General features: G+C 39.4%; 6 protein-coding genes and 1 long non-coding RNA gene across 15 annotated transcripts in view; 3 read left to right on the top strand and 4 right to left on the bottom strand.

The window, feature by feature from the left end:
• Positions 1 to 5,458, bottom strand: part of LOC135166589 (uncharacterized) — a 131,454-nt gene extending 125,996 nt beyond the window's left edge. For both annotated transcript variants that reach the window (XR_010299714.1, XR_010299715.1), the window contains exon 1: positions 4,835 to 5,458. The gene's annotated coding sequence lies outside the window, so the exon portion shown is untranslated. The remainder of the gene's footprint in view (positions 1 to 4,834) is intronic.
• A 344-nt stretch (positions 5,459 to 5,802) lies between these two features.
• LOC135166557 (leucine--tRNA ligase, mitochondrial) lies at positions 5,803 to 9,299 on the top strand. Its single transcript, XM_064128901.1, has 6 exons — positions 5,803 to 6,005; positions 6,136 to 6,645; positions 6,792 to 7,579; positions 7,665 to 8,505; positions 8,587 to 8,817; positions 8,998 to 9,299. The coding sequence occupies exons 1-6, from the start codon at positions 5,898 to 5,900 to the stop codon at positions 9,217 to 9,219; spliced, it is 2,700 nt and encodes an 899-aa protein (XP_063984971.1). The 5' UTR covers positions 5,803 to 5,897; the 3' UTR covers positions 9,220 to 9,299.
• On the bottom strand, positions 8,916 to 10,288 carry LOC135166572 (gamma-glutamylcyclotransferase-like). Its single transcript, XM_064128929.1, has 4 exons — positions 10,005 to 10,288; positions 9,587 to 9,885; positions 9,324 to 9,428; positions 8,916 to 9,155 (listed from the first exon to the last, which is right to left on the bottom strand). Exons 1-4 carry the CDS (start codon positions 10,104 to 10,106, stop codon positions 9,134 to 9,136), a joined length of 528 nt encoding a protein of 175 aa, XP_063984999.1. The 5' UTR covers positions 10,107 to 10,288; the 3' UTR covers positions 8,916 to 9,133.
• Positions 10,289 to 10,332: 44 nt separating this feature from the next.
• LOC135166568 (acyl-CoA-binding domain-containing protein 4) lies at positions 10,333 to 14,399 on the top strand. Of its 3 annotated transcripts, none has more exons than XM_064128917.1 (5): positions 10,333 to 10,478; positions 10,779 to 10,901; positions 12,146 to 12,502; positions 12,637 to 12,785; positions 12,895 to 14,399. In XM_064128917.1, the coding sequence occupies exons 2-5, from the start codon at positions 10,841 to 10,843 to the stop codon at positions 13,321 to 13,323; spliced, it is 996 nt and encodes a 331-aa protein (XP_063984987.1). In that variant the 5' UTR covers positions 10,333 to 10,478; positions 10,779 to 10,840; the 3' UTR covers positions 13,324 to 14,399. The 3 variants fall into 3 exon arrangements, with proteins under 3 accessions (XP_063984987.1, XP_063984988.1, XP_063984990.1); XM_064128918.1 differs by lacking the exon at positions 10,333 to 10,478 and adding an exon at positions 10,517 to 10,535; XM_064128920.1 differs by lacking the exon at positions 10,333 to 10,478 and having other exon boundaries at positions 10,571 to 10,901; positions 12,925 to 14,399.
• Positions 14,400 to 14,440: 41 nt separating this feature from the next.
• On the bottom strand, positions 14,441 to 16,034 carry LOC135166575 (uncharacterized). 3 transcript variants are annotated; one of them, XR_010299709.1, is made up of 3 exons: positions 15,896 to 16,034; positions 14,880 to 15,164; positions 14,441 to 14,692 (listed from the first exon to the last, which is right to left on the bottom strand). It is a non-coding gene; the product is annotated as an uncharacterized LOC135166575 (long non-coding RNA). The 3 variants fall into 3 exon arrangements; XR_010299708.1 differs by lacking the exon at positions 15,896 to 16,034 and adding an exon at positions 15,247 to 15,474; XR_010299707.1 differs by lacking the exon at positions 15,896 to 16,034 and adding an exon at positions 15,335 to 15,474.
• LOC135166567 (prostatic acid phosphatase-like) lies at positions 15,029 to 19,459 on the top strand. 2 transcript variants are annotated; one of them, XM_064128916.1, is made up of 6 exons: positions 15,029 to 15,170; positions 16,964 to 17,062; positions 17,435 to 17,857; positions 17,934 to 18,057; positions 18,142 to 18,534; positions 18,688 to 19,459. In XM_064128916.1, the coding sequence occupies exons 1-6, from the start codon at positions 15,159 to 15,161 to the stop codon at positions 18,810 to 18,812; spliced, it is 1,176 nt and encodes a 391-aa protein (XP_063984986.1). In that variant the 5' UTR covers positions 15,029 to 15,158; the 3' UTR covers positions 18,813 to 19,459. The 2 variants fall into 2 exon arrangements, with proteins under 2 accessions (XP_063984986.1, XP_063984985.1); XM_064128915.1 differs by lacking the exon at positions 15,029 to 15,170 and adding an exon at positions 16,086 to 16,372.
• LOC135166562 (protein Malvolio) lies at positions 19,294 to 24,958 on the bottom strand. Of its 3 annotated transcripts, none has more exons than XR_010299706.1 (13): positions 24,672 to 24,957; positions 24,259 to 24,445; positions 23,985 to 24,107; positions 23,619 to 23,845; positions 23,401 to 23,539; positions 22,886 to 23,041; positions 22,585 to 22,743; positions 22,415 to 22,465; positions 21,958 to 22,340; positions 21,558 to 21,771; positions 21,406 to 21,476; positions 20,220 to 20,368; positions 19,294 to 19,641 (listed from the first exon to the last, which is right to left on the bottom strand). XR_010299706.1 is itself a non-coding variant. In XM_064128908.1 (13 exons), exons 2-13 carry the CDS (start codon positions 24,433 to 24,435, stop codon positions 19,607 to 19,609), a joined length of 1,779 nt encoding a protein of 592 aa, XP_063984978.1. In that variant the 5' UTR covers positions 24,436 to 24,445; positions 24,672 to 24,958; the 3' UTR covers positions 19,294 to 19,606. The 3 variants fall into 3 exon arrangements, 2 of the variants coding, with proteins under 2 accessions (XP_063984978.1, XP_063984979.1); XM_064128908.1 differs by lacking the exon at positions 20,220 to 20,368 and adding an exon at positions 19,876 to 19,919 and having other exon boundaries at positions 24,672 to 24,958; XM_064128909.1 differs by lacking the exon at positions 20,220 to 20,368 and having other exon boundaries at positions 24,672 to 24,956.
• Positions 24,959 to 24,961: the final 3 nt, after the last annotated feature.

Genomic DNA, 24,961 nt, shown 5'->3' with positions numbered 1-24,961 from the left:
CTGAATTTTCCAACATACTTGAGTAATAAATACCCTGAATGTAGATCAATAAAAATCATTTTAATTTTATCAAATTGACGGAAAAACCAATGTTCCTCGAGTCAAAATAATCCTTCATTTTCAAACGCTCCCGTCAACTCTATAGCCCAAATGAAATCACCTGATAAAAACCAAAAGACTCTACCCAGGAAACGACGTCAATGAAATTCGATATTGCGAAACATCTGGTGACAAAGTGTTCACAGTTGCGTATCTCTTAATTAGGTGAAATTTTAATTGAATCCAGTGAGAACCTGAGGCGATCCGGAAGGCGATCTACAATCCCCAGGGACGGTTGAGGAAACGGGAAAGGGATAGGAGAGTACCCACACGGTCCACGTATTCTCTCCACCGAGTGGATCTCTATAAATCCTCTTTTCCTCGGCGGTTCTCTTCTCTTTTCACCCACTTATATACTACCACTTTTATAACATCCATCGTATACTTGCCTGCGGCAACCCCGAGGTTCCGCACTGGAATTTCCGGCTTAACTTAAGAGCTAATAGCTAAGCCAGGGCACTTTTGACAAATTATTTTTAACAATTTTTTATTGATTTCACTGAATTAAAAAAATTCACCCTAAAATCCGAATAGCCCAGTAATAATAAAAAATCGACTGATATTTTTTATCCACTATTTTCTCAGAATAAAAAACCCTTTTTAATTTTCCTACCTCAAGAGCCCTCCCCTCCCTCAATTATTTTAAAATATTCCAAACAAAAATTCTGTATTTTTTTTCTACTGAACCAAAAAGACATCATCAAACTGATGTTCTCCATTCATAATTTCCCCAGAGTCAATCGTCTACCCCCTCTCCCCCTCATTGTCCCTTGACAAAAATGCTGATGGGATTTATTTCATTGACCCAAAAAAATTCCAAAACAAGTGCACGATGAAGGGCCAGTGAATGATAAACGTGCCTGACAGAGAGACGTATATAACGAAGAGAGGGGAGGGTAGATAGCGTGAATATTCCAATGTACATGAATGGATCAATAAATAGACGCAATTCCTAGAAAGCCCGGTCCCCAACGGCTCCTCTTGCTATCCATTACTATTCTCCATTCACAAAGCAAGCCGAATGATGATCACACACTGAAGTCGAAGGTAAAAAGGGGGTGGAGGCAAGAGGGTTATACCCTTCTATATCCAAGCCCACGAATGCATATTCTCTTATTGTGTGTTTATCATTAGTATTCTGGTATCGTTATAACCCGGAGCCCCCTTCGCCCCTGCCACCGCCCCCGCCCCCCTCCGGTTTCGTATCCCTGCCAAGGGGTATTTCATCTCCTTGGAATTTATACCCGATATACCAACTGGTATTCCATAGTTCAAAATACCTCGGGTGATTGAGGATTTTTAATTTATATATTCAATATTCAATAGAATATCTCCAGTATTTTACCCTAATTCAAATTTTTGTTCGATTTTTGTCAATAAATTATTCCATTTTTCAATTGTCCAAACGTTGGATAATCACCCACTTTTTAGGTCAAATTTTGTTGGAAAAATTAAACTTGAGAGACAAATTTTTGGGATAAAACTAACCTTCGTCCCTCGTTTCACCCGCTGAAGGTCAAACTTTAACCTAAAATTCCCTTCCGAGGTTTTTTTGAAATCTTTCAAAAATAAAATATCAATTGATCTAAAAATAATTATCGATCCGTTTTCCAAAGGCTTTTTGTCCCAATATTTTAATTCGTATGCAATCGGAAACCTGTCTTCCTCTCCCGTCCACTCATTATTGATTATATATTTTCAAACTCTGTAATGATCGACAATTAATGCCTCAACTTGAAATGAACTCGACAACGATCCTAGAAATTGAATGTAATAGTATCCACCGTCCTCGAATGCTCGTAATTTCCGTGATTACCGAGTGAAGATGAAACTTGTAACATCCTGAGAGATATTGAATTACGTTTGACGATGAATGACTCTGGTTTAAGTGAAATGCAATTATGGTCAAGATGTACAATGGTTGAACCCAACTGCTGTGGTAAATGCATTCGAGTGGCTTGGATAATACCTCAATTACAACAAATCCCTTGTGAGAATGACCACAAGAATTTCATTACTAAACTGAGAGAAACATTCTCACCTCAAAATTTCCATAAACACTAATTAAAAGTGACGCACACTTCCGTTTTAAAATTCAAAATTTAATAGTTGTTAAATTCATCGATCATTTGTAAAAGTTCCCCAAATTTTCCCTCTCCAAAATACTAGTCCCTCAATTTTTTTTTTACAAAAATCAAAATCCTGAATATCTATAAACCCAACGGGGTAAAATGAGTTTATGACGGATGTTTGGAGATGAAAATTTTCCTCGCTCTCCAATGCCACCGGAATTTCCCCTATCCAGAGACATTTATTTTTATGCGAATGCCAATTTCAGGGGTGAAAAAAAAAACGAGGAAAAATTTTGCACAAGTGCTAGAAAATATGAAAATTTTATTAGTTCACACGTGTCCCGCGAACACAGGGGATTCACCCGACTCGTGAGAATACATTTTCTCAATTCCTCTATTTCTTTTATCTCACTCACTCGTTATCAGTGAAAAGAGGAAAATTCGATATAGAAATAGACACAAAGAATGCAATTCAATTGACATTCAGGTGCTCTCAACATTTTTATTCACTTTCATGGGACAGAGTGTCATTCGTCTCGATACCCTGACATTGACCGTTCATTTATCGCAACTGTTCAATTACATTAGTAATTAACCTTTCTCTGAGAATAACTCAGCAGATATTTCCGCCAAGAATCAAATTTCCCCAAGAATTGTCCTGAACATGTTGAGTGATGTATGTCATATTCCAAAAGTGAATATTCTTTGTCAGCCGAATAAATCAAATCCATCGACTTTAATTTATCTCTTCCATTGAAAGCTCAATCTTCATACTCCTGAAAATTCCGTCATATTCATTAAAATTTCACCAACGATAATTCGATCAATTTAACGCTCTCCTGCCTTCTCCCAAGAATTTACACATTTAATTGTGGTGCTCTGAATGCCGAGAAAAGTCTTTCATCATTCATTGGAGATGTCGAATGAAAAATGGAAATTACCTCCGAGTTTTTAGTTGAGTTTGTTGAATGAGTAATTTTATCCACAGAAAAACTGGAGATTCTGGGTAAGAGGGAGAAAGGCCAGTTGGGAAATGAGTTTTCTTGCGAAAACACGTGGAATTTTTTCATGAAAAAGCGAATAAAACCGAACTATGTCATTTGAAGAAAATAATTGTTGACATTCAGCAGTTCAACAAAATTTAACCCACTGGCCAGAGACCTTCCGACGTGAAAATACAACATAGTGACCCCTTCACTTTATTTAATGACACCCTCCACGTGATAGGGTAATCAACACCTCCAAAACGTTGATAAAAAGTGTTAAATTTTTTTTAAAAACAAAAAATGTGACGCGTTCGCTTCTCTATTCGGGACTTGAGACATCCCCCTATCCTGGAACCCACCCCTGATATCCGAAGCCCCCGAAGATCACGCGGAGAAACTTCAAATTAATCACCCAATAGTTGCCGGAAGCCGAGTAAAAAATTCTGATCCTCACTCACTCGACTCGTCTCACTCTCGTTCGTAAAAAAAAAGGTGAGAATCTTGATTTGAGTGGGCACTTCAGGCTGAGCTCTCCTGGACAAGTCGACGAAAAAAAAAATGGAGAGAGAGGAGAGAGGAAAAAAAAAAAGCTGAAAGAGTGAAGGAACCATAGGAAAACGCCAGGAAATCCTTCGGTCGAGCCATTAACGGCGATTTCCTCTAAGCCTTTCAATCCTCCTCTGCCTTTGCCCTATTCCTCCCCTCTCTCCCCCTACCACCCCTCCCCCCCAATCTCTTCAGTACTCTTTGCCCGTTCAACCTAAACCCCTACCCTTCCTCGGCCCACCCCCTTTTCTCACTGAAGACGACCTTTCGAATTCGCGAAAAAAAACGATAGGAGAAAAAAAAACATAACAATGAGGGAAAAAAAAATCGATCAATCGTCGAAGAAGTATCGGTCGTTGACTCAATGTCCAAAAAGAGGCGAGGGGAGACAGGAAGACGATGAGAGGGAAGAAAAATGTGACGACGGCAGTCGAATGGAGTTTTTTTTTTTGCAAAAGAAAAAAGTTTTTGTTAATGGAGTCTAATGAATTTCTCCATTATTTTTCTTCCCCCTTAACGCCTGTTCATTATATTTTTTTTTTCGGAGATTCGATATCCATTTGCTAATTAACTCGTTCCAATAAATCAATTTGTCTCCCTAACGAAATCACTGACCAATAAAATAATTCGAAATTTCAAAATTTGGGTGGGTGATAAAGACTAATACAATGAAAAAATAATTATTGTATAAATAAGTTTGAATTGATGATCGTTACGATAATATAAAATTAGAGACGACTAAGGGAATAATTGAGAACTTAAGAATATAAAAGTGATTCTATTTCACAGACGAGGCTTTTCCTGACCCGGCATATTTTCTCTCCCTCAGAGCGAATGGTAAATATTATCATTTATGGGAATGAAATAGGAAAACATTGGCTTGATACTGTGTAGCTGAAGGCGTACGTGACTGATAGAAATTTTGAGATGGAGATTGAGAAGGGAATGAAAAGTGAGATAATAAAATTTTCTTTGTTCGAGACTCCCCGCATGGAGTTATGTACTTGGAAGCCGTCATACTGCTAGAGCACTCACTATTTCAAGTTCACGAGGTGAGTTGGAACGGGTAGTGAGCCCTGGCCAACTGGGGAAGTATTATTCTATTTGATAAAGCCTTTGAGGGCGACTTACCGATAGCTGAGGATCTCCGGTAGGCACTGCCTCCCTCCGACCGATGATATTCGCCGCCTGCAGGAGCCTCCAGCGCACCACACAATCACTCTTCACCACACACTATTTCAAATATAACTGAATAAAAAAAAACTGTAATTTTCCTCACTCACACACAAAAAAAAATCATGAATATACGTTAATTTAACACACATAAATATATTTTTTAATCACTCACCACTTTGACCACTTTTTAATGTCAATAACTATTTATTCTTCATGTGAGAATCGATTAAACGAAGAACAAAGGAATTAGCAACAGTGTAACAACATTTTGGGAGGGAATTGCAACGCCATTGTGGCTGATGAAACCCCGAATTCGAAAAATAAACAATTAATCACTAAAATCGTCAATTATTCACTACTTCATGGCTAACTGATCATTACTTGATTAAGTAGTCGTTAATTAGTAGTTATTTAGTTAAAACAATGACTCAATCACCAGTTTTTTTTCACTATTTCACAGGTAATTACGCAGCACTCGCGTTCGCGGCATTATAACACTGGTAGCGTCCCTCCCCCACGCTTCTTTGTTCTCGGCTCCCCCCCCCGTACCGGCAACTACTCAAGTATCAAAACACGTATTACTCGATGGTCATCCCGATATAAACTGATTCCGTAAATATTATTTTCATCATTTCGCTCGTATTAAAGCCCCTCCCATTTCCCAATCACGTGTTACAATGAATTTAACAGCCAAAAAGAATTATTTAAGGAAACTTGATCTTACCGGAAGGGGGGAGGGGAAGGGCGGAAAATTTAAACGGTTTCCATTAAATTTAAATAAAATTGAGATTTGAGTCCTGGATGTTGACTCTGTAAATTATTTTTAAAGTATTTGAGGAGATATTATTTATTTAGTACCCGGGGAGGGGATGGCGCGGGAATTTTGAATGGTTCGGTGCCCCCGAACCAGCGGAGAAAATAGTAACGTGGACGAGCACCAGGGAGTGAGAGCATCGGTGGTTTTGTCAATGTTTTGGTGCTGTTGGAGTGATTGTTGTTAATTATTAATGCTCTAAAGATGAGGTACTGCGTGGGGAGGGCCTTCAAATCGGGTTTTATAGGGTCTGATGGTGATTTCCGAAGGAGTTTTGTGAGGTGTTATGCCTCCAGTGGACTGGGGTTATGGGTGAGTGTGAAGTTTAATTTCTAGGTTATGTTTCGATGAATAAAAACATAGTTTTTATCATTTTTGTTCATTTACACTTGAAAAGTGTATAGTTAACATAGAAAATCAATTTTTTTATCCCCCCATTCAGGACAAAATCCTCACAGACGAGATTCGCCTCTCCATAGAGAGCTATTGGAAGTCCAAGGTAAGCCCCCAAAAGCCGGCTAGAACCTCCAGGAAACCTGAGAACCATTACGTCCTCTCGATGTTTCCATACCCCTCAGGAGCTCTCCACATGGGCCACGTGAGGGTCTACTCCATCAGCGACTCAGTCTCTCGATTCCACAAAATGAGGGGGAAGAATGTGCTCCACCCCATGGGCTGGGATGCCTTCGGCCTTCCTGCTGAGAATGCGGCCCTCGAGCGCAAAATATCCCCCTCGTCGTGGACCCTCTCCAACATCAGTAGAATGAAGACCCAGTTCGAGCAGATGGGCTGTGACTTTGACTGGGATCGAGAACTCAAGACTTGTGATCCTAATTATTATAAGTGGACGCAAATGCTCTTCCTGAAGCTCTACAAGAAGTCCTTGGCTTATCAGAAAGAGTCTTTTGTTAATTGGGATCCTGTGGACAGGACAGTACTTGCTGATGAACAGGTAAAACATAAAAATTATTTCTTTCTTGTCAAGTAGATTTGAGGAAATGAATAAATGCAAATGAAACAACAGCAACACATGGAAATGGGAGTGAGTAAATAAAAAGTCGTTCTCTAATTCCCAGACCTCGATTTTCGACGTTGCAGGTCGACCAGAGCGGTCGCTCCTGGCGATCAGGTGCTAAAGTAGAGAAAAAGCTATTGAAGCAGTGGTTCATTCGGACAACAGCGTTCGCCTCGTCCCTCTACTCAGGACTGGACTCACCAATTCTGAAGGAGTGGCGAGACATAATAAAGATCCAGAAGCACTGGATAGGGCCTCCGACGGGTACCTCCATCGACTTTCTTCTGACCTGTCCCTCTCAGGGCACGAGCCCCTCTAGCACACAAGAAACCCCGAAGATCCTCTCCCTCTGGACAGATATCCCTGAACACATTCACCATGTGGAGTTCATCGCAGTCTCTAAGAACAGTTTCCTCGCAAAATCCTCTACCTCAGAAGCATCTCTATCACAATCAGGTGACCCTGGGCCCTTCTGGCGGCTTCTGGAGACTAAAGTCATCAACCCGTTCACCTCGAGAGAAATACCAATTTTCCTTACAAATATGATTGAGTTCCCCAGATCGAGAGACAATTTTGTGGGCATTCCTGGAGCCTGTGAGGTCTCCAGGAACTTCGCTGACGCTGTGAAGTTGAATTACAGTGACATCCCGGAATACGAAGAGGACGAGCTGCTCAGGAAGCGCGAGGAAGTGATGAGTCAGGCCAGGGAGATGGGGATCGGGGGGTTCAAGGTGAGCTCCAACCTGAGAGATTGGCTGGTGTCCAGACAGAGGTATTGGGGAACGCCCATTCCGGTTGTTCATTGTTCTAAGTGTGGGGTCGTGCCCGTTCCTGAAGAAGAGCTGCCAGTGGTGCTGCCGGAGATCGATAGGTAGGTGAAATTGTTACAATAGTGTTTAATACTGTAAATGGAGATATATGAAAATAGAGATTTCCAAAAATCTTGTCGTCCCCAGCACGAAAAACTTCGAGTTCCAGAGCCTGAAGGACTCCCCGACGTGGCTGAACACGTCCTGTCCCACCTGTCGAGGCCCAGCCCTCCGGGAAAGCGACACAATGGACACCTTTGTCGACTCCTCCTGGTACTTCCTCAGATACATCGACCCTCACAATTCTCAGGAGATGTTCTCCAAGGAGAAAGCCGAGGGCTTTCTCCCAGTGGACCTGTACATCGGTGGTAAAGAGCACGCAGCTCTCCACCTGTACTACGCCAGATTTATCAACCACTTCCTCCACTCTGAGGGCCTGGTGCCCACTCAAGAGCCCTTCAGGCAGCTGCTGGTCCAGGGGATGGTCATGGGGAGGTCTTTCAGGGTAAAATCCAGCGGCAAGTACCTGAGGCCCGACGAAGTCGAGAAAAAGGGAAAAAATTGGGTGGAGAAAGAAACAAACAGTCCTGTAGTCGCCTCCTGGGAGAAGATGAGCAAGTCCAAGCACAATGGAGTCGACCCCGAGGACATGTTTAAGAGATTTGGGGCAGACACCACAAGGCTCATCATCCTCGCTGATGTCGCGCCGGTTTCCAGCAGAAATTGGAGTGAGGACACCTTCCAGGGGATCTTCAACTGGCAGAAGAGACTGTGGCTGACTGTTGGGAAGCTCCTGGAGATCCGGAGAGGCGTCGACGAGGGAGGAGTCGGGGTCGTCAAGGAGGAGGAGAGACTTAGGGAGGAGGATGCGTACCTGTTTGACAGTAGGAACTTTTATATCAAAGGAGTGAACTTCAATATTGTTGACAGTCAACAGCTCAGTGTGGCCATTTCTAAGATGCAGGGCCTGACTAATAGTATCAGGAAGGTGAGTTGAGAGACCAGGCAGAATTTTTTATGATATTATCACGAAACACTTTATAGTTCAACAATATTTTCATGCTCTCAGGTGCACGTGAATTGTGTGGCCCATTCCCGAGAATATGAGAGAGCTCTTGCTGCCCAAATAATTATGCTGGCCCCTATTGCCCCGCAATTCGCCTCTGAATTGTGGGCTGGACTCTGCTCAGCTAAATATCATCTAGCCAAAGATGATGAGACGCTGAATTTCGACAAGGATCTGCTCGAACAACAGTGGCCGGAGGTGGACATGGACTATGAGTTAGATCTTTCAATCATCGTAAGTCTCAATTCAAGTGACAGGAATCCATTTGACGTGTCAAAGAATACTCCCTTTCCAAAAGCTTAACTCAATTTCAATTGTGATTTGACTCACCATTTTCAAAATTCCTTTTCTTTATTCTTATTATTTTACATATATTAATTGATAGAAAAATAAATGATTGATTCGTGTATTCAGGTAAATGGCAACGGTCTGGAGAAACTCAAGGTCCGCAGGGAAATACTGGACACCCTCAGTGACGAGGAAGCGGCTCGACTGGCCACGGAGAGCCCGCAGTACCGAGAGTTCGCTGGAGATGCTCCCATCAAGTCCTTCATATTTCACTCTGAGCCAGGCTGCGACAGGAGAATACACTTTAGCGTCGAAAGGAAGTACCCGAAGGTGGAGAGCACCGCGTGAGGCATTTATTACAATAATTCTACTCATTTTGTAAATACTTGAAAGTTCAATTAAGTTGATCGGTTGGTGGAAAAGTTAAAGGCTCGTTTCTTTACTGTACTTACCCGATGTCTACCTTTCCTGCGTATCCATTGTGCTTAACAGACTTCAGGTAGTCTACGTAGCTGCTGGGAATTCCACTTTCTTCAGCTCCTTTGAACATCGTTGTTCTGAAATGAAATGTTCACAGTGTTTCGTTCTTGATTTAAAATCGATTGCATTTCGAACGAACATAGAGACATGTATGTACAATGACAGCATATCTCGACGTTGCATGACGTTATAAATCATTTCTAAGGAGGAATAGTCAATCCAAAATGGTAATTACAGATAAACTAGTGAAGGCTGTCGTTGCTCTGGCAATTTTGCAACATGTATACACTCCCTCGGATTATTACACTGCTGATAAACCCGGCATTTGACAGTCCCCCCCTCAGGCCTCTCCACATCGACTTCAAGTGGAAAATAAATCGCATCATCAACTCCCTCCTGACGATCCAAATCTGCCAAATTACACAGATCAATTTCCCAAATAGCCCCCCACACGTGAGCATCCGGTGTAGGGACTATCGTCGCCGAGGCCCCTCTCCAGTTCTCAGAATATCTCGTAAAATCGAGTCTAAAGTCCTTGAACGAAGTCATAAAATTAATTATTTCTTTTTCACAAGTTGTAATTTTTGGCTTTTAAATTCTTAGGTTTTTCGGTCGATTTTTCACAACTGAGACAATATATCAGATTTGTTTACCTTCAGGCATCCAATGCCTCTCCTCACAGCAGTGGGATTGTTGATGTGAATTCTTTTAGTTAATAAATTACTTCCATAAGCAAAATACAAGAAAGTCGACATTTTCAAGTTTTTCAATTCACAATTGTTGTTCTAGTTTGACTATTCCTCTTGCGAAGAGACTTATCAGCGATCGAGGCAGATATTATACCGGCGATTGCTGACACGCGTGGAGTGGCTTTAACCGTAAAATTTAGTATCGGTGGCGCATGAACTACGATGGTGAACGTGTCTGTTGGTAAGGCATTACCGCGGAGTACGTGGCATGACATTCGGAGGAGTCATTTGCCATTCTTATAAGACTCTGACAATATTCTAAATTCCATTTTTTCGTTTTTCGCGTTTTCTCTGCTCCTGGGCCTCCTACAGTCTTCAATAATCTAGAGGATAATGAAGTTGGGCATCAGGGTCGCTGCTACCAGCTCCTGTAATCTGGTAACAAACCCAAGTCTCCTAGGGACCCAACACCGTCGTAGCTGTCACCACGACAATGTACTCAATTTTCTGACAATACTCACCACTCGGGAATGAGTGAAAACGATCTCAATCGTTATTGGCTCGCTAAGTTGGAAAAATATACCAAAAAAAATTGTCACCTATTTTCATTCATTTTCATTTACAGGCAACACTAGACTCGCTGATCGGGTCTGAGTTGCGCTCTTGTACAGCTGGTGTCGTTGAAGTGAACGCAACTGTCGAATGTATCATTTTTTTTTTCTTTTCTTTATTTGTCAGGGTTTTTAACTGTTGAGACGTAAATACGAGACTCTTGTTTTGTGACCAGTGAAAGGAGAGGCATGACCACTCAAGAAAAGTTCGATGCTGCTGTCAATGTCATCAGGAGTCTGCCTAAAAATGGTGAGGGATTTATCATTTTATTTTCTCTACCTCCTCGGCTGATAATGACAGAGGGTAAAGGGCTTTATCGTCCCAACTTTCGGTAGATTCTGTCTCTTTTTCGAGGGAATTCGTGACGTCGCGTGAATCGAGACAAAGTCCACACGAACTCATTATCTTTTTGTGATTGGGAGGGAGAAAATATGGAAAATTTTATCGAAAAAACGTTAATTCATTATTTTATCTATCGTTGTTCAGTCACTAACCTTACGCTGACTCATCGCAATTATGATCTTCATTATAATTGTCATTCTTTTATATTTATTCGTCGACATTTCAACCATCTCTGAATTTATTTAAAATTCGTAGTTTTTTAAACACTTCTATCACCGGATATACATTATTATTGTTCATTAACTATATTTAGATTTAATTCCATTGTATATATGTCATCACTGGAAATTTTTTAATTTAATTAATGCATTCGAGTCAAGAGTCTATCTTTCCTGATAAATTATTCATCAACTTTTTTTCTCTTCTCGGAGAATGGAACTATTTATTCTTCTGAATTTGCTAATTCATAAGTTAGGTTTTTGCACCTTCTTCCGATGGTCTATTACCTGAGAGTTACGTTTTTTATATGTAGTGGGCTGTAGCGTGAAGTTTCGAAAGTGAGAATGACTACGGGGATCTGGTCGGGCTCTGATGAGTGCAAAAAATTGGATTAACACTTTCACATTCTCACTTTTATTAATAATGATTTTGAGGAGTTTGATTTATCGATGACTGCCGTACGGGAAGGGAGGAGATTATTCTGGGAGTGGGATCTTTGTCGTGTGCTATTGAAATCTAACATTGAAATTTCAATTGTTAATGAATTCATAGAAATTATTCGTTCTTCACTATTTAACAATTTGCAAATACTTTTCATGTCTTTATCATTGGTTTTTAATATTTTCTTTCCTATAATAGGAATTCTAAGAGTATACTTGAATAACAAATGTACATGTTAATTAAGTACACTCGTTTAAAATATTAATTTCAATGCCACTGAGTCTAAGTTAAAAGATGAATGCGATTGCTGTGTAAGTCAATTTAATCGACGATAATAATATTCAACTCAATGATAAATATGACACTCTTAACTGATTTTATCGTCACAATTGTTTAAAACCGTCTTCCCGATGATCAACACCTTGAAATCTCACTTTCCGTTTACTATTCCGATGATGATGATCCATTCCCTCATTACGGATAATTCACAGGTGCTTATCAACCGAGTCACGAGCTCCAATTGCGTTTCTACGCGTATTACAAACAGGCGACCGAAGGCCCGTGCCAGCAATCGAAACCTGCTTTCTGGGAAGTTGTGAAAAAAGCTAAGTGGGATGCCTGGATGAGACTCGGGAATATGAGTCGCCAGGAGGCGATGAATAACTACGTCGAGGAGTTGAAGAAAATTGTCGAGACAATGTCCTACACCGACAATGTTGCCACATTCTTGGGGAGTCTGGACGCCTTCTACGAGAGTGTACCCGCTGAGGATCTTGAACTATTGGTGGGACCAGTTATCGAACGTATAAGGTCACAACCTGGATCTCCACTCTCGGGATCCCCTCTAGGTAGACAAGACGAGTTGAGAATAAATTGAATTGAAATTCCCAATATCAGTAAATTCTCAGCAATTTGTTTAAAACTCCTAATTCTTTCCATCTATCTCATTTTCTAATTTCAACTCATCCATGATCTCCCCTAGGATCAAGGGAAACATCCCCTCAGAGAGTGCGGAACCCGTCGAGACACATATCAAGCAGCTTGGAAACGAGTCCGGCGAGTAGTCACAGTGCGAGTCCTCTTCCTCCAGACACAGACGGCGAGGATGAAGAATTCAAAGACACAGTCGAGGTAAATAATCACAACATTCTTCTCCTGATAATATTTTATGCAATTCAGAATGACTCGTAATTTCCCTGCACAAGTCGTCGGTGCAAAAATTTTAATAAAAAGTCATCAGTTTTTTTGTTGCTCGTTAAACCTGTCGCAGGTCGTACCCGAGAGGTTTGTTGCGAAGTCTGCTGTGCAGAACAATACCAAGATCCCGAATAACCTGACGAATGGGTTCAAGAGCGACCCTGAGGAGACCAAGTGCAGCCATGAAAGGGGACGCTCCAGGGAGAAGAAGGACAATGAATTTCTCGATCAGATTGCTGTCACCATGCAGAACCTTCAGAGGGATTTGGACAGAATAACCGGCCGGGTCAGGGGACTCGAGGGCAAGGCGCTGCAGGCACTCGCGCCCCAGCATCAACAACCAAGTATTTATCCCAAGTGGTGGCCACTGAGGGACTGCTCCCCTCGGATATTCGCCCTGATGATAATGTGGCCGTTCTTAGCTCAAGGTCTCATATCCCTTGTGCAACGCTATCGTCAAAGAAAAATGTGATGTTCCTGATACGGAAGATGAGACAAATTTGGCATATAAATTCCCCCAGGAGTCTCTGTACGTGGGCCTAATGGAACGCTTTATCATGTATTTCTAGAAATATTGAGCATTCCGGATGTCACGTGGAATAAATTCCATGTGACATTCATGAGAGAAGTTCGTGGTGTTCAAAGTTTAAAAAATCCAAAAGTTGACGGAATTAATGCAATAATGAAGTGGTAAATTGTGGTGAGTTTTGATATTTTTGAGGATTGTTTAAGAACCTATTGCAGGAGATAATGTTGAATTTAGATAATATTTTTGTGGGTACTCCCATGAATGTAATTGCAATTTGAAGTCCAATTTATTGGTGGATTTTCTATTATAGTGGAATTTGGAGTGTTTTTTTATAGAAATGCAATTGACATTTGAAATGATTAGAAAAAAAATTATAATAAATAGCAAGAGTGAATTTTCATTAAATATTAACACTGTTAATTATGATTCGATTTTTGTCTACAATTTATGCCGTAGAAAACCAACCCCTCAATTAAAAAGAAACTTCGCTTGCATAGTCAAGACAATTAAAAAGAATCAGCTCTTTACCACTTTCATATTGAACTATTCTCAGAAAAAAAACAGAAAAATTGCTCAATACCATTCGGAATAAGTCTGCATCGTTTGAACCTTGAACTACATAATCGATAAGTAGGAAAGATTAAATTGTTGATAATAGTCACAAATGTTTAATTTTTGGTGTCAAAAAAACATTTTTTTTCTCCCGAATCAATGGAATTTCTATCGAAACCGAGCATTTTTTTCAGATGGATCGATAATCACAATATTTCGTAGATAGTTAAGAATTTTTTTTCAATTGTTAATTAATGTTTCATTGTTGCTCGCTATTATTTTTCCCTCCCCCAGCTTTATTTCCTATCGTCCTATGGTTCTGGTGAATAAAATTGAATGGAAAATGGATTTTAGAATAATTAAAAAACACGAGAATTGTATGTAATATATAGATGTATGTGGGATAAGTGATAAATTTTGTATTTCGACCATTTTTAGTCAAATATAATAAGATGAGTCAATTGTTATTGCTTGGTTCGTTTTTGTTAATCTCAATAATAACGCGACATAAAATTTCATCTTTTTTTATTGCAGTACAAAATTAATTATATTTAGTTTTCGTTTAATGTGAAATGTGAATCGTTCCTCGGCGACGGTGAACGAGGGGGACGAGTTTCAATGGATCGACCTGCACTCCACTCTTCGTATTTTTTGAGAATATCGAGATTCTTCGGTGACGTCTTTTTGAGTTCCTGCGGAGGTGTTCGCGATCTTCCAGGTGATGTGAGTTTGGGAGCCTTGGGCACTGTCAGTCGATTCTCTGAAAATCAAAACATTAACTAGTGTTTCAAAAGTCATCCATTTGGTATTTCAATAATAATTTACTCTTTGTTTCGGAGATTGCTTTGAGGTATCAGTCAACGGTGGGCAATCCATGTGAAGTGCTATCAAAGGAACTACTAAAACTCAGCAATAATAAACAATTGTTATGATTTTTCCAACTCTACCTGACTCCATTTTTGTGACTCTCCTTTCAGTGCTCCGTGAAATTGTCTTTCGATTGTTGAGGACAGAATGAGCCCTCGTTGATGGTACCACCGAGTGATTATTTCATTGTGTTTTCTTTCTGTCTTCCAACAACATGGTACCAGATGGTACCTTCCCAGTATTCCCACGAAATCGAGAAGTTTAAATGAGGATTGTGCATCCTAACCTTGTTTGTACGCCCCATTCGTGTACACCTTCCAGGACATCATGATCTTGACGCAGATTTTGAGTGACGACACATGATTCTGAAGGTAATGAATTATAAAGTTGCAACAGTGGGCCTTGGGAACACACAGTATGTAATAAATCAACAATTTAGATTTTTACAGTCCATTAAACAATGCCTCATAGGACTCTGTACAAATTACGATTTCATTTTTTTTCTCTACAAAATTCTATTCTATAAATCACGTACGAGATCTCCAGACGAGTTTCCAATTAACTAAATTATTTCATCTGATGTTCTTTGTGATTAACGATAATTGAACAGCTCAGCAAAATTGCGAAGCCTTGCGAACGATAACTTATTACTAACAAATATCTCTAATGAATAACACCAACCGTTGCATTTTGAACGTGAGGTCTTCCGTACTTATATTTCATAATTTTATTGATAATAGCCTTTTATCACATTTCCTTGAAGTCTATGATTAGAACAAAGAGAACATAAGACGAACAATATTAGATCATCAACGTGCATTGTTTCTAAAGAAGATAATAAACTTTTATCTTCTCAAACAAAATAACAAAGTCATTAATTCTGCAAGTTGATTTATCTCTAAATATTATGCTCTTGAATTATTCCCAAATATCTCCAAAGTTATCAGCCCTGCAGACAGAAATGTTTTTTTTTTCTACCAAATTGAATTCGCCGCCAGTTTCAACTGACATAACCCTCCCCCAGCCCCAAATTACCCCATCCCCTCTTGTCCACTCTACCAAGAACTCTTCAATAAGATGCACTTTCTTCACGTACTCTTATCATTCGAATTCCTCTGATAAATCGTCACCAGGATCAGTGAACCGTAGACAATGAAAATTCAATGTTTTCACAGCTCTCGACTGTATCAGCCCACCAATGGCCGTTGGTCTATCCCCTCCACCGAAATTTATGTAGTACAAACCGGGCGGCGATTTCCAAAAGCAATATGTTTAGGTTTCGCATGTACCCACGTTCAGTATTCCACAGGTTGTGCGTTATTTCGGCTGCATTTTCCTAAGTTTATCCCCCTAGAGTAAGCTCTCAGCACTCTCACTGATCCCCAAAAAAATCCAGACGATGTCTCGACACCAGTGAAACTCTCCCCCAGATTAAATTTTCTTTCGAGACGTCTCATTAAATCTCATTAAATTAGTCGTTATGCTGTATCTTCTATTATTTATGGCCACGATTGTGCTCCCTTCGTCCAGAGCTGGGGATCCGGAGTTGGGAAATATCGTTCTCGCTAATGTCGTAAGTTTGAGGCTATCTCTCGTGAAAACTACATTCACCGATGGGAGAATTGTCTGACATTTGCCACTATAACCTTGACACCACTTTCACTACACGCGGTTTCACTCGGAAAGTCATTGGGTCAGGTAAAGGGGTATCAAGAGCAAGGTCAAAAGTGCAAGTGAACGTTCAATAGTGGAAAGTCATTCTTTCTTTTTTTTTGTATATCTCTAAATTACTGTCCATTTGATGGTTTTCTGATACAATTAATTGATTTATTTATGTATTTATTTGTTTATTTTTATGCATTTCATTGTTTTCATTTGTTAATGTTCTGATGAATATCTAAAAAAGACGCCAAATGACAGAATTTCCTAATTACATTTTTTTATAAATTTATGAGATGTGTTCACTCGTTTTTATTTCACGATTGACATTTGTCGATATTTTCATACGTTTCATTCTGACATCTGTTATATTTGCACATGACGCGGCTTCAATATGACTGACTGTCCAGGTGGAACGCTTATCGATTTATCTTGTACGTCAGTACGAATGACTAGGGAACTCGGGGGATTTAATCGGCCTCATTTGACATGTTTTTGTTCTCAGCTGTTCAGACATGGGGACAGGACACCTCTGGATCCGTACCCGAACGATCCCTGGAGGAATGAGTCGCTCTGGCCGGTGCCCTTCGGACAACTGACTAATGTGAGAAATTATCATAAATAATAAATTTATTTTTATGATATTTAATAATTATACCTCGACCCCACCGTTGGGTAAATTAAATCAATCGTAATATTTTTTAATTACATTAACTTTTACATTAAAATATCGATTAGTGACAAAGTCAGAGTGCTGATAAAAATTGTTAGAGAAAACCAAAAACGAAAAACTCGTTATCTAGAGTTTAAACAAATTGCCCTCGACTCCGTATAACTCGAGTGTCGGAGCTTATCTCCACGTAACGGTCTCAATTTGTCACTTTTGTGATTGCCCAATTTCGAAATAAATCTCCCGTCGTCTGGTGCGCACACACACACGAAAAAGCAGTTCGAACGATTTTTTTTTATCGTACAGTTGGGGAAGCATCAGCACTTGGAACTCGGCAGATGGTTCCGAGCAAGATACGACCAATTGTTACCCAGGAAGTATTCCTTCCACGACATTTACATTCGAAGTACAGACGTGGATCGCACGCTGATGTCAGCGGAGGCCAACCTCGCTGGGTTGTACCCACCGGTGGGTGAGCAGATCTGGGATACGCTCAAGTGGATGCCGATACCCGTTCACACAAGCCCGGAGAAGGAGGACAACGTCCTCTCCGGAAAAAAGTACTGCGCCAGGTATAATTACGAACTAAATCGGGTGCTCAACTCGCTAAAAATGCGAAAAATCATTCAAGATCATCAGAAGCTCTTCGATTATCTCACTAAGATGGCTGGGAAGAAGATCGATGATCTGGAGCAGTTGAATTACTTGTACAACAATTTATTTATTGAGGTAATTAGTTGGTTTGTTGTTTACAGGCTCATTTAGTGAGAAAATTTTGTTTCAATGTTAATTTTATCATCTTCAGAGTATTTACAATAGAACTCTCCCAGAATGGACCAAACCCATTTATCCGGATAAACTTCAACCACTTGCGGCTCTGAGTTTTGAAACTCAGGCGAATAATAAAATTCTACAGAGACTCAGAATGGGTAATTGTTTTGAATGATTTTGCAATGGATTTGCCTAAATAATTTACACGCAAAATCTCAATTATTTATTTTTCATTAATTTAGGGCTGTTAGTGAAAGAAATGGTGGACCACATGGTCCAAAAATCAAGAAACGCTCTCGTACCTGACAGAAAATTATTTATGTACTCAGCCCATGATGACACTGTAGCCAATCTGTTAATGACCTTGGGGCTGTTTGAGCCCCACTGTCCGCCCTACACGGCGACCATCCTCATAGAACTCAGGCAGAACGCGAAGAGTCAGTTCGTCGTGACGATATCCTACAAGAATTCAACAGCAGAACCGACTCTGCTGACCCTGCCAGGCTGCATCCCAGCCTGCCCTCTCTCCCAATTCGTAAAATTAACCAAAGATATCATCCCAGAGGACTGGGACAAGGAGTGCTTGATCACGTGGGAGACTTATGGCGTGGACTTCAGTATTTCAACGATTTTAGGTGATAATGCCCAGAGCATTGAAATACCGGGGAGGGTAGGATAAAATGGGGCACCACAAAATTGCGAAAAAAAAAATTCTTTAATGATAAATTTTCTGATTGGATTTTCACGGTGCCTCCACTCCTTCCTAAAGTCAATGACTTTGTTTTCAGGCATCATGATGTTCGCCATTCTCCTCCTGATCTTCGTCGTCCTCCTCATCGTCTCGTTTGTCTTCTGGCATTACAAACGAGCCCATTGTCAGTATTACACTCGCCTCTCCACGGATTCAATTTAATATTAATTCGCCCATAAATTTAACCGACCTGAACATTCAGGACTCCTCACACGAAGATACCAGAATGATTGTTGATCTATTTTTGCATGAACAGAGGAGTTTGTCCTCTTCGTCATAATCCTCTTTGTCTATAAGCTACCAAGGGGCCCAACGACGTATCTACCTCATCAAGTATGTCGAGAGTACTTTTTTTTGGTTCTATTTTCCATTATATTCTAACAAAAAACTCGACATAGGTGTGATAATTAGTGAGATTCATCGAATCAATGGCCAAAATCAAGAGAAATAAGGTTTTAGAAGTATAAAAACTATTTTTGACGTATTTTACTGGAAATTGCAACTCATGAAATTTTAATCTAAATCAACTTTTTAAAAAATGTGGTAAATGTACCTCGTGGATGTATTTATGTATTCAAATATGAAGGACTGTCCTTCAGTGAATGTTAAAGGATAATTCAGTGTGATAATAAAATACAATGAGTAACAGAATATATTATGCTTTATTTGGATTAAAAAATCTCTTAACATTCAATAACATCGAGTGATGGAGTGCTAAAACGAAAGAACAGCTGTTGACTTCTTTAAGAGTATCCGGGAATTCAGGGGAGAAGTGAAATTTTTTTGGAGATATTTTTTTTTTACATTTTCTGCAAGGAAAGCCTCCATAAAAACATTATTTTCCCCTTCATTTTGAGACATCAATAAAGACTGACTGTCATTTTGTGTTATCACTTCATCACTATTTTTTACTAAATGGGAGAATCAGTCCAGCCTGAGAGGGTTGAAGCTACCGTTCAGGTTTTCCTGTATTGAGAACGCCGGGTTAACTCTAAAAAAGAAATTAATTGCCAGTATTAATGAGAGGAAGTCGGTATCTCTGAGTGCGGACGGAATTGTCGTATTGAAATGGGGAAACGAGAGAGAAAAGATTTGTTTGCATTAAGAGAATAATTTCAAACATTTCAAATCCCTCGTTATTTCAATTTTGTTTTGTTCCACCCATTCAACATAATTTTAAATCACTTGAACTACATTCATCCATCCTAAATTAATTCATACCTACCTCTGTTAGGTAAATCTACATCTGGTATTCGTCGCAAGGCCATGCTATCGAACGTGAGTCAGGAAACAGTGTTAGTGACAGAACAATATTCCACTTATCTTAGTCATAAAAATGATGAACACAGCGAGTTAACAAATTTTTCTGCTGCATATTTACGACAATTACCCCCACAAGTAAAACTTCGCAACAAATAACGGGAAAACACTTGAGGAAGGTTGAGGTACCAACAGCGTAGAGGATTAACAGTAGCTCAGAATTTTATTTAACAATAAAAAAAATACTTCGGCTCCAAAATCGACGGCATGTCATTGGTTATATTTTTTTTAATGACTCTGAGTACATACCACGATTGCAAGGAATACCTCGCACATCACAGAGGCTCATCAAAGCAACCAACACATCATTCTCGTTATTATCCTCATTGTAATCCATGACTGACGTTTTTAAAATCGCTTTTTAAGTGTCCAGAGATGTCTCCGAGGTGTTATGAAAACTGAGAACGAAATAATCATTTGCTCATGTGGCAAAAGTAACTCTGAAGGTTCGAATAATTACTGAAGGCCAGAGCTGGACAGTATATTATGCATGAAAAAAATTATAGAGGAATTTTTTCCTCAATATATTTTCTATTTTACATTTTTTCATGTACCGTAAAAGAATAATAAGTACTATTCAATATAATTCCGAACAATAGTGTCCAGCTCTGCCGGATACCGAGCAGTTACATCGAAAACTAAAATTCATCCATTACCCCTATCAATTAGCAGTTGCATTAGGAAGGATTTAGGACGTGGTAATTTAAAAGTGCAAGAAGAGAACTTAAACGTTTTAATCATATCCTTAACATTAGTAGAAATATTAGTAACATGAGAATACTTGTTGAGACATTTGTTAGATTTACAAAAGAAGAACCTTAGATTTTTAAAGTAAATCTAGTGAGGAAGTAACTTTATCATTAACGTTTTATTGATTCTTACAATGAATTGACCCTGAGAATGAGGACTCCAAGCGCCCTGGACATTTGAGTTTGGCAATAAAACATGACATTATGCATTAACAGTAGTTAAAACACTTTGGCATTTGCTTTAAACGTTTCCGCCGTGAGATGGGAGAACAGGATGATTTTTTAACTAATTTTACTATAGTTTAGAGAGCTTTCTAAAGTTAGATAAAATCGACATCAAAAAGTCGCCTGACTTTCAGAAATAATGTTAAAAACTAGAAACGAGATCAAGGTATCCCGAATCGTGAAAGTAAAATGAAACGTGTCTGTTCTCCCTCTTCATCAACGATTTCGTCAGCCTCTCCCCACAACAAAAATAACCCCTCCACAAACTTGAACAGCACAAAGGCACAGGCACCTCCCAGCATACAAAAACCACCACCACACGCTCTCCATGATATTATGATACCATTGTTAAAAGATTATAAAAACTAGGGGTGAGTAAATTTTCTTATTCTAATTTCTCGAACTAATTATTTATAAATCTCTTTGCTATTCGCTTGATTACAGCTGGAGTGCAGCCTTACCTGGCATATACCGCTGGATTCGTCAGGGCGAAACTCATTTCCGTTGGACCCCCAACGTATTTAGCAATAAACTAAAAAAATCATAATGAAAAGAAAAGTAAGTGATTAAATATTTTAACGGTTCATGACCCGATAATGAATCAAATACTTACTCTATTTCGCGTTAGACATTCAGCCCCCATGGCAATAGCCATGTGAATAACAAAATATAAACAGAAGCCGAGGTAAATTACGGCGTACACTATTATGCCGAAGATGGCAGCCCAGCTTGGATTGGGCAGTTTTTCATTCACTGTTTGGGTTACGAAGAATATGTTAATTGCTATCACTGCTGCCGAGAGTAGCGTAGCGACCACTTTATTAAATCTGTTGATGAAAAAATAATTTTTTTTTACAACTCCGACATTTCTCTCGTTTCAAAATTTATATCAAAATTTTTGTCATCACTTAGTAGTGCATCTCTAGTTCGCTATTTCTCTTAGCTTCGGATTTATTCTTCGAAAACTCCGAGAAATTTCTTGGTACCAAATATGAAAAAATATTCAAACTCACATTCCGTTCTTGAATTTTCCCATGATCTGCTCGCTACTGGTAAAAGCAAGAGTGGGAAGTGTGGCGAAGGGAAGCTGAAGGGTCATGATGGCGTTGAGGACCTCATTCATACCCCCAAGATCCTCAATATTAGCATAAAAGGCTACGAAAAATGTTGGCACTATTGCAATTGTTCGAGTGAAGAAGACTCTCTTCCATCGTGCCCACTGAAGATTCAGGAATCCCTCCATAGCGAATTGCCCAGTGTACGTCCCCGTCATCGTGGACGATTGTCCAGCAGCTAAAATTCCAACTGCCCATATGTACATCGCTGCTATTCCAAATTGGCACCCGAGGAATATTCCTCCTTTATATAAATTAGCGTCGATCGCGGATGAGTCATTCTGGCGAGAAAATTATTCTTTTAAACCAACCGAGGAACTTGTTTTCTAGGCAATATCATTTTGTCAACAGTTACCTTAAATGTGGCCATTCCCAGGGTGTCTCCGGCTGCCTCACACACTTCATACTAAAAATAAAATAAAATTATTCCGATTTGGAAAAATTGAAATGTCATTAGTTGACATTTTTTTCTCATGGGAATATCCAATGTCAATATTTACTTAAATGTCTATCGAGTTCACTTACAACGTCGCTATTCTTCTTGTCATAAAGCCCGTGAGCAAACACAGCCACGACAAAAACGTTGATAACGAAGGAAACGAGGAGAGCAATGATCGCTTCAACGAAGAAATACATGTTGGCTTCCTTGACCTTCTTAGGCTGCCTCCTGTCAATGTCCCGGGACTGAGAAGAAAAACAAAAACATTAACTTACCATATTTAGACGTTTAATTAGGTGGTAAAAGGTTGGAACATAAAACTTTTCGATTCGAAAATCGAGAAGCTTTTCAGTGATTTGTGAGTAAATTTTCCTGATAACTGGATACCTTGACGAGAGCACTGTGGAGATACAAATTGTGCGGCATGATGACCGCACCGACGATGGCAACAGCCTTGAGGAGAGCATCGCTATCACAGTTTGTACACATTGGAGTGAACATTCCCTTCATAACTTCCAGTTGAGGTGGAGCCGAAACAACGTACTTAGGAGGTATAAAAATGATTTAATGTCAGTCTTAGAATAATTGAGTTGATAATTACCGAGTAATGAAAACATTCAATTATTTGCAAAAATTACCCGCTTATCTCGCCTCTTAAAATGACTCATTATCGAGATAATTGAGGAATTATTTAATGAACGTTTTCAAAGAATTTTCAACCGCAACCAATTAAATAGATCGATTTAATTAAATTATGTCGACTCGGATGATAGGTTCGTTTTTAGAGGATATCTCAGAATCCAAGAGAGATGGTAAATTTTTTGTTATAACTTTTTTTGCAAAGCGAATTGAGGACTTCAAATGAGTAATACAAATAATACAAATAAATTTTAAAAAATTACCTCGTAACCGAACGTTACAGCCATAATAGAAATTAAAAGTCCGAAGAACAGCTCTAGCTTCCTCAACCCATATTTATCAAGGAATAAAAATGTAAAAGTGTCGACAATGGTGATCAAAACCCCTGCCCAGAGTAGAATCCTAAAAAAATCAAGCACAAATGCATCCACGAATTCTCGAATTCGTAATAAATTATCGCAGCTATTTATCTGTCACTGACCATCCCCCTGATAAGAGGTAAAGTGCAATGGCAGTGCCAATGACCTCCTGCATGTCACTCCCGATGATTGCGATTTCAATCATTAGCCACAGGAATATCCTGGGAACTGTTTTGTACTGTCTGTGGCACATTTCGGCTAGATGAAGGCCTGTTACAACCCCCAGACGAGCACTCAGCCTCTGCATCACTAGGCCGAGGATTGTGGCTCCTAGTAAAACCCATAGTAACTGAAAAAATCCTTTTTTTATTTGGAAATATTTTATAAATGTATAAAGAACTTTGTACAATCAGAAAAAGAAATAATTAAATGCTTAACTAATTGAATTAATTTACGAATAACTTAGTGAAAGGGAATTTCATTCAGACCTTGTACTTCGCTGAAACTCCAGATTGCAGATCAGACTCTATGTTTCCAGGGTCTAGATAAGCTATTGACATGAGAAAACCAGGGCCTGTGAAAGCCCATAATTTTCTGAAGCTGAAACCACCCTAAAATATTCGCCACAATTAATGGACATAATAAGTCTCCTGCATTATCTTAAGAAGAAAAATTCCTTCTAATTCTCAATCATTATTTTTTTTTAATCTTCATCGTGACTCAAAGTCACTCAGTCAATCTCTAAACCAAAGAAATCCTCACGGTTTCAATCTCCGGAATTTGTATCCTCTCATCAGCAAAATACGTCTGATTAGTCAGCGGATTGAGCGATGAATTCTCGTTCAATTTTTGTGGACTTCCATTAGTTGGAGTCTTGGAGATTGATTCTGCATCACCGCCCCCAGCCACATCCAAATTCTCGGTAGAATTATTTTCCATTCTAATAAATCTGGAAATTTTATAGGTTAATCCCCCGAAAAAATACCAGATGGACCAATTCTTCCCCTAACCGTTGATATCTCCCGATCAAACGATCCGAATTGAATGAATCAAAGTTTATTTTAAATTCCAAAAAAAACTTCAGTATGAAAAAAAAATTATAAATTTTCACTCAGCAGATCTAGACACACAACCCCTCGAATAAGTCGCAAATTTTAATCAACAACTCGGCTTACCTCCACAGAAATATGAATCATCAAAGAACAAATTCTGTAAGTTTCCTCAAAAAAATGTAAACAAAGGATCACTCAGGTGTTACTCATAACTCCATATTCTTCCTAATTACTCCTTGGCACTGTGCACTGAAATTTTCCTTCGCAATTCGCTTTATTCCTCGCGTGTTTCGATTACGAAATTCTAATGAGATAATGAATTTCTACTGTTGGGTCGCATGTGAGGGCTGCGACGCACTCTTGTCTAAATAAACTTGATGATGCAAACAAGAGGACAGCAGGAGTTATGTCTC

The sequence above is a fragment of the Diachasmimorpha longicaudata genome, chromosome 10 (assembly GCF_034640455.1).
Source record: "Diachasmimorpha longicaudata isolate KC_UGA_2023 chromosome 10, iyDiaLong2, whole genome shotgun sequence".
NCBI lineage: Eukaryota > Metazoa > Arthropoda > Insecta > Hymenoptera > Braconidae > Diachasmimorpha > Diachasmimorpha longicaudata.
This window is presented reverse-complemented; position numbering and strand designations above follow the sequence as displayed.